This window comes from Aplidium turbinatum, chromosome 1 (genome assembly GCF_918807975.1).
Source record: "Aplidium turbinatum chromosome 1, kaAplTurb1.1, whole genome shotgun sequence".
NCBI classification, from domain to species: Eukaryota; Metazoa; Chordata; class Ascidiacea; order Aplousobranchia; family Polyclinidae; genus Aplidium; species Aplidium turbinatum.
In genome coordinates this window covers 49,125,767-49,133,608 of record NC_137472.1, presented here as the reverse complement: position 1 = coordinate 49,133,608, position 7,842 = coordinate 49,125,767, and the positions used below count along the sequence as shown (strand labels likewise).

The following is a 7,842-nucleotide window of genomic DNA, read 5'->3' as shown; positions in this document are numbered from 1 at the left end:
GCGACTTTTATTTAAAACTGCAAAAAAGGCATTGTCTTTAAGAGCCCCTTAAGTTGATCAAAAGTCCTCGAATTGGTTTTCACGTTGTCTAAGCAATGAAAACTTAAAAAAACTGACAAACTAACGTTCGTTTAAAGATATATAACGTTTGATTAACATTACAATTCCAACAGAATTGTTTAAAAACGCGCAAGGCTATGTAGCGAAACGCCAAATCTTGCTGCTTTACAATGATTTTGTTTGAGCGTAAACGTCAAAAATGCTGTAAAATAGCTACAGTAGGCTACATCATAACTATGCAATCACGCATACAAAGATTTTATGGTGACGTAGAAGAAATACTTCAAGTGCTCGAGGCAAAGGGGTTTGCAAAGCAGAAAATTCGACTATTTGCAAAAAATGTTCTTGCCTAGGCTATGCCGTTAGAAAGTAGGCTAGCTAAGTGCAATAATTACGCCACATTATTGAATAATTTTCTTTGGAGTGAGATAAATTACAAACGTTGTTGCTTATTGTACTGCACCTAAAGTAGGCTACTTTCCTAGATAGCAAATTAGTCGGTTTTTCAATAAACCACTGATTTTTTGTTTGTGGCAATTTACAAAGGTTGTCACTTCTCATGCAACTTTATGTCCACTAAAAACCACAGAAATATATCCTAGCCTATTTTCAGGGTAACGATACCAGGACAAGTGGAATGCACAGATGGTTGTTCAAAGTATGTTCCTGATGACGAAGCCGAAAAAACAACAGACCCAGACAAGAATGTGGAGCAAAAGCGGAAAGGTGAGCTATTAACACAGAATTTCAAGTATCAAGTAAGATCTAGGGATTACATGTACAAAAAATGCTATACAAATTATTGAACCATTAAAGCAGAGGGAGTGGTAAAAAGCCGGACAACGAAACCGTGGGTGTACTGCTGTAGCCCCAACCATTTACCATGCACCCCGTTTGGTGCTTAGTAGGTCGGGTACTCAAGCATTTTTTGTTTCACATCTCATTCGTGAGGAGCCAGAAATTTATTTATACACCGGTGGTCTACCGGAGTGGAAGCAGCCAACTGCTATTTCCAGTCAATAGAGCGAAGCCCAAGTGTGTCTAGACAGGCCCAGTTCCGTAGGTCGTGTTGCTGGATAATGTGCAAAATAGCAGTGTCGGTTTTATGATACACCATTTTGGGTTTCTGTTATGTTTCCTCATCCACTGTGATAAGAGCTTTATGATGCTTCAGTTTTAGCTCAGCTGACATGAATGGATGTCTTGACTTGTTGTGGAGAAGAGTTTTAAGGGGATATATAAAATTTGACATAGAGGTTGTGATTAGACAGTTGGACGCCCTTGCTCGACCAAGGCAAGTGTAACCTACTATATGATCGCTACTTTCTGGAGAAACAATGAAGGTTGCATGTCCACAAGGATTGGTATAATCAATCCGTTACAATCTCACTCAAACAACCAATCATCTTACCTAAGGTGGACAATACGTTTTGCCGGCTGGATTCTTGCATATTTGTTGGAGTGGGACGCATGGCGCATATTAGCCAACGCGTTTTACAATGTCAGGCCTGTCAATGACACTTATTCTATGAAATGATCAAATTTGCTGCAGACTGTGTTAATGCCTTACTTAGTTAACGTCAATCCCAAGCCAAAGCGACTTTTATCGGAATTGTGCATTATTTTAACATTCTTATGTGCTGTGATGTTGCTCGAAAATAATGTTGGCTACAAAACGATGCTCTTTCATCACGCAAGTTACAAAGTGGGAACTTTTGTATAATTTGTAGGCAGCATTATAAATTACAACAACTTGGCGTATCTATGGAAGAAACAGGAAAATACAATTTTTCTTGTTAATGTGCTACGTTTAGCTGTCAGGGTTAGTTTTTGCACGCTCTTTAGTCTTTAATGACGGTAGGCTACAGCTTAGATTTTCCGTGTCAATAAAAAACACGAATCAGCAGCTGTCTCTTTGGGAATGAAATAAAATATTGCAGATCCAAATTAATCTTCTGATTTTACAGTAGGCTTCATGGGTTGCGCACTTGCGCTCCTACATGGCACGAAGTGCAAACAACAGCACTTTATCGCGAAGTACTTGAAAGGAAAATAAAACCTTGAAAACAAAACGATTTCACACAAGCCTGGTGCAGATGCAAGATAATATGAAGCCAAAATATAAACTACAATATATGATTATGAAGAGTTATTATACCTACTGCATTAAAGTACAAAGTTGACGTGCTTACGTTTACTCCAGATCTGATGCAAGCAGTAGCAAATGGTACAGCGGAGGAGCTCAAGCATGCCATCGAGTGGTCAATAGTGGGAGAGTGTGATACTTGGCTCAAAGAAGACATTCACTCCGCTAAGATTAAGTTAAAAGAGCTGGAAAATTTTGGTTTGTTTTTGAATTTTTTAGTAAAACGTACTGGCTATTTGTGTCGCATATTGAAATAAGAAACGGCGTAGCCTATAATTTCTTCGAAATGTACACGATCTTTTTAACAGGTTTGTTTTTAACCAGAGTTTTTGGTTTAAACAGTAGGCCTAGTATTCATACATAGTTTCATTTAAAGTGAAATTGAACAAAAGTATGACAACCAAGTTTGTGACAAAATGACACAAAAAATTTTGAAATGTATTTATGATATAGCCTAGTTGCGCTAGCAAGAGTAACTGAATTGGCAAACTGTTTCGTTTTGAATTCACAAAACAGAATTGATTTTTTTAAAATGAAATTAAGACAAAGACTTTTGCACCGAAACGAAATATTTCGAATTAATTTGGTTTCAAGCAGCCCAAGTTTCGACATTTCATTGACACCTTGTGAACATGATACAACTTTGTTAACATAACATACATGTAACTCCATATGGGTGTGTAACATGTGTGCCTATCTGAAGCAAATAAAAAAATATATATATTTTACAGACAGGGTAAAGGAAACATTACGCAGCATGCCACCCAGCTTGATTTCCGAACTGCGCAGCTACGCGAAGCCACCTTCGGTCGTGTATGACGTCATGTGTTGCGTTTATATGCTACTGGGCGAAGACAACGAGTCAAAACTAAAGGTTTGTCTAGTTTATACAACGCGGGTTATTTGTTGGCTGGAAAGCAGTGACCCAGATAGAAATGAAATTTTAGGTGCAAAAGCAACCGTTGGAGGGAAAACGTCATTCAACATGAATTATAATGGTATTAAAAAGTTATAATAGTATTACTGTAAAACATACTTTGTTTTGGAGGAAAGATATCAATTTTTTAGAAGGGAGGCGATTGTCCCCCAAATCCCCTTTGTGACTGCTTCTCTGCATGAAAGCCGGGTTAGAATATTCAGTCATTTCCACTGCATTAATTTATTGTAGTCTTTGGCCTGATGCGTTGATATGCAAAGATTTGTTTCTTGGCATCTTAATATGAAAATTTTTAAATGCTTTGTTTAGGGATTAACGGGATTAATTTATTTAAGTATCCTACAGTGAAGCTGAAGCACAACGTCCAAATAAAAGATCAAATAAACAGCAATTTGATTCCTTTTAGATTGATTTGACGTTTACAATGTTGAATTAACGTAAAGCAAAGAACTGATGCTCTTACTGACACAGTCCGTGTCTTAGTGTGATAGCCTATCATCAAAACAACCTCAAACACTTTATTCTCTATTTTGTTGTTTCTTTGATCTTCAATGACAAAAATGCAAACCTTAAAGTTCTTCTTCACTGACAATCAATTATTTAAAAGACTGTACTGTCATATTTATTAATTCACACTTGCATTGAAATAGTCGTTTAAAATATTGTTTATTGGACTTCTGAAAGACGTGGTCGAGTATTCAAGCTTTAATGGGACGGGGAGGACGAAACCACCTGAAGCGAATGATTGGTCGTCAGCAAGCTAGCGATATATCTCTTGAAACAATCGGGAAAGTAAATTCTATTTTGTCGAAGTACGATTTTATGCAAATCTATCTCGCCAGTGAAGGAGCTGCAGCTTTCTATATTTGGGTGAGTTGGGCAAGCGTAGTAGCCAGATAGTTGCTCTTTCTCTGTTGTGTCAGCTCATTGAGATATGAGAACACAATCTCAACTGATTATGGCAGTTTTTAATGCTTGGTATAGGTGGGCAGTGGGCACCCGCTACTTTTAAATTAACGCGCTACCCGCTACCGCTACTTAGACTAAAAAACGCGAGATACCGCTACCCGCTAGCAATCGACTAACGTAGCGCGCTACCCTCCACAGCTACTCGGACAAAAGTAGCACGAGCTACCGCTACTTTCCCCTGCTGCTTTTGTCTGAAGTAACATTAGGAAGCACCTTTATAAACGAAAAAACGTAAAAAAAACGAAAAAAACAACATTTGAGGCGATTCTTTACAGTTAACAATTTGCAACTATCCGGCAACATCAGGAAAATTTATAATCCTAACTTTTTAACTTTGCAAGAAAAATACGAAGTCTTAGAATATTTGTTTGAAGAGGCTTCAGATGAAAACTACGTTTGCTTTGAAAACATTGAAACAGAACTTTTGAGAAAACCGCAAGAAAAACAAGTAACATTCGCCAACATACGCCTTTTGATAAGTAATATACTGTTAATTTAATTTATTAAAGTCAATATATAAATATAATTAGTGTGATGTAACGTATGGTATTTGGTCTGTTTGGTCAACACTGCTGCGGCAATCATTGGTACGATAATAATTATAAATTAATCCAACAGCGCGGCAGTCATTGGTGCAACTTATTCATTTGGTTCACTAACACTTCAACATCAAAATTAATCCACATTTTTCTTGCGTGACACTCTCCGTCGTTTTTTATATTGTTTCAGCGTTTACAGACGGTAAATAAATACGAAAACCGTTGTCTGTTGGTTGGTTTCACTTCATTTGAATAACTGTATTATATCAATGAGAGCACAATAAAATCTTGTCAGTGGATGTCACGCTGTTAATCGCAGGCGTACTGAAACAACGAATGCATTGCATGAGTCTCCACATTATTAATAGTCACTGCAGAGTTAACCACCATCAAATTGAGGCAACATTTAACAGGAAAATATTTGGAAAGCCATAAACACAGCACAGCATTTATTTAACGTTTTAATGAACATAATTTGTGCTCCAAACAATCACTTTGACGTTATTTGGTGTTTAAATCATTTTCCTTGACAAAAATATTCTAAACTATTATAGAATAGAAACTATTCCAAAATAGATTCGAATTTTCAACTACTCAAAACTGCTCTTTCCTAAGAGTTGGTGTCACTCTTGTCGGTATCAGCGTGGCTTGATGTTTCCAGCAATAGCCGAATGATTTTTGTTTAATTTTTTCATGCATTGCTTCCATTAAAAATTTTTTAAAAGCCATTTTTTCACTTTAATTTGGAAAGTGGCGGTAGCGGAAGTGCGACTGAAAGAAATGTAGCGCGTTTCCGCCACCGCTGCATTGAAGAAAAGTAGCGCTTCTACTGCAGCCGCTACTTATACAAAAAAGTAGCGGCGCTACAAAAATAGCACGCTACTGCTCACCTCTAATGCTTGGACAATGAAAGCTTCTGTGGAATCTTAAATCAGCCAGTTTTACATGCTCACGGATCGAGCCTTCAACTGACGCATGTCCGCTTCCTGAGGTTTATTGCGTAAGCTAGTAGTTTATGATAGTTGAAGTTTTGTTGCCTGCAAATAAGTTGCGGACTTAATAAATATTTGCACAATTATTGTGACATTTGCTGCTTGTTGCTGAATGAAGAGCTTTGGCTTTTTGGACCACCTCGTAGCGCATTTGTAGTAGTCTATTGTTATAAATGTAGCCTACGGTACGCTGATTCAAAATTAGTTTTCTATAAAAGGTTTCCGGTCAAGCCACAAACATATTTCAAACGTAGGCTGCATGCACAAATCAATGTCCTTGTTAATACTTGGTCTTTCATGGAATGGAACATAAACTTTCGGATAATTTCAATTGTAGACAATTGCCATTTGAAAACGACGAACAATGATGTCGAAGTTCACGTCACGAACCGACTCCACTCCATCTAACTTCAAAACCTGATTCCAAGTTTACATACAGTATTTGAGTCTATTAATTTGGCTTGAAATTCCTTGAAAAATGTCGATAGCCTGCAGTTGTAGCCTACTGTACTGAGTATTTATTATTTTGTTGACAGATTTTGGAAATCATGGAAGAATTTCAAATCTATGCATGAACGAAAACTTCTTGGAAAGTCTCAATTTCTTACCAATGGACAAGTTCATGAACATTTCTTCTGTTTCGTAATTGTACAAACCAACATACATTATTTGTTTTCGTATGATAAAAAAGCATTTGCATGGAATTATGGATTTTTTGATGCTTTTTTGCGGTGCTTACGTTAAAGGTTAACAAATGGGCAGTTAGACGTCTTACCGTAAAGCAACTTTGGCCCATAAGTCTCAACATAATGCATATTGTGTGATGACGTTTGTAGTGTTAAACTCGTATTGTAGCTTGTTTGAGTGCCTTTCAGTTTCAGCCACCATCACAACGTGAGCTATCATAACCCATCTTTTTACATTTTAGATGAAACCGTTTCAAATTCAAAAACCTTTATCCAATTTTGAATGCTTTGAAAAAGATGTTAATTTGCAAAATATTCAAGTATATTTCCTGTCATTACTGTTGATATGTCACAATTTGACATCACAAAACGTAAAACAATGAAAAATGGTCTAAAGGTCTCATCATCGCCAATCAATAGAGGAGCGAGAAAAATGTGATCACTGTCTCGCCCTTCTTTGAGGAGTTGTGGCGCAGCGCTAGTTAAACCCAAGCCTACTAATAATAAACCGTGATACTATTATTGCTGTTGCTCCATTGATCATGATACACGTCATAAAAAGAGTTATTGGAGTTCACCACTCCTGGCCAACCTTTCTGACACCCATCTACTATGGAACAACTCTGATTAACACATAATAATTGAAACTTGAGGATTCTCTCTTAGAATTTTTTCTTTTTTCAGAAATTGTGTGGTGCTCCTCAATTTGTTTTCTAGATTAGCTAATGAAAGGGACTCATCTTTAGTTCAATTTGTTTGGGAAGAGTCCATCCTAAAAAAGTCGACAGTTTTGTCCCAAAATACTGCATTTTTCTCAATGTTTAATTTTGTGATGCGCAATAATATGCATATCTGAATAACCAAGTCACATTTAGTGCTTTTCATTGGCCTCTGATATTAGACAAATGCAATTGTGCGTTATCTGGTCTGTGCGAACATAATGCAGTGCATGTGTATGCATTGCATTACTGCATCTGCGTTATCTTTGTGTATCTATCGTTTTTAGTGGTTTACCTGTCATTACCTTGTAAAAGTTTTTATCAGTTTTTTTTTTGTCGTAAAACCGCAAATCAAAGCAGTGTATTGGAAATGTGACATAAAATTACTTGAAACCATAAAGCAAGAGATAAAAGAAGTGTAACTAGAAAACCAGCGCATAAAAATATATTACTTTCTGTATCTGCAAAAAAAAACGATTCGACTAAGTAGGTGGACTGGTTAAACGTGGGCCGTGCGTGGTCCACCATAGTTCTAGCTTATTTCACAGTGATTATACACGCTACTCGGTGAACTACGCTTAACCGAATGCAATGGGTATCGGCAGTTTCGTCAAATATTTTTCTTTAGTGATACGACATTTCGAAATAAAATTACTGTACACTAGGTCTACTATTTTTAAAGTTTCTATACTTTCGTAATTTGTGAAATAAAAAGCTGTATAAATATGACAAGAGAATTCACGGATATTAATTGTCATAACTCTATACACTAATTACAGTTGAAAAAGTGTTGG

At 36.7% G+C, this 7,842-nt stretch overlaps 1 protein-coding gene across 1 annotated transcript; it reads left to right on the top strand.

The window, feature by feature from the left end:
* The first annotated feature begins 296 nt into the window (after positions 1–296).
* LOC145766638 (uncharacterized) lies at positions 297–7,207 on the top strand. Its single transcript, XM_082578354.1, has 6 exons — positions 297–364; positions 674–786; positions 2,264–2,404; positions 2,938–3,080; positions 3,828–4,013; positions 6,180–7,207. Exons 1-6 carry the CDS (start codon positions 297–299, stop codon positions 6,216–6,218), a joined length of 690 nt encoding a protein of 229 aa, XP_082434480.1. The 3' UTR covers positions 6,219–7,207.
* The last annotated feature ends 635 nt before the right edge of the window (positions 7,208–7,842 follow it).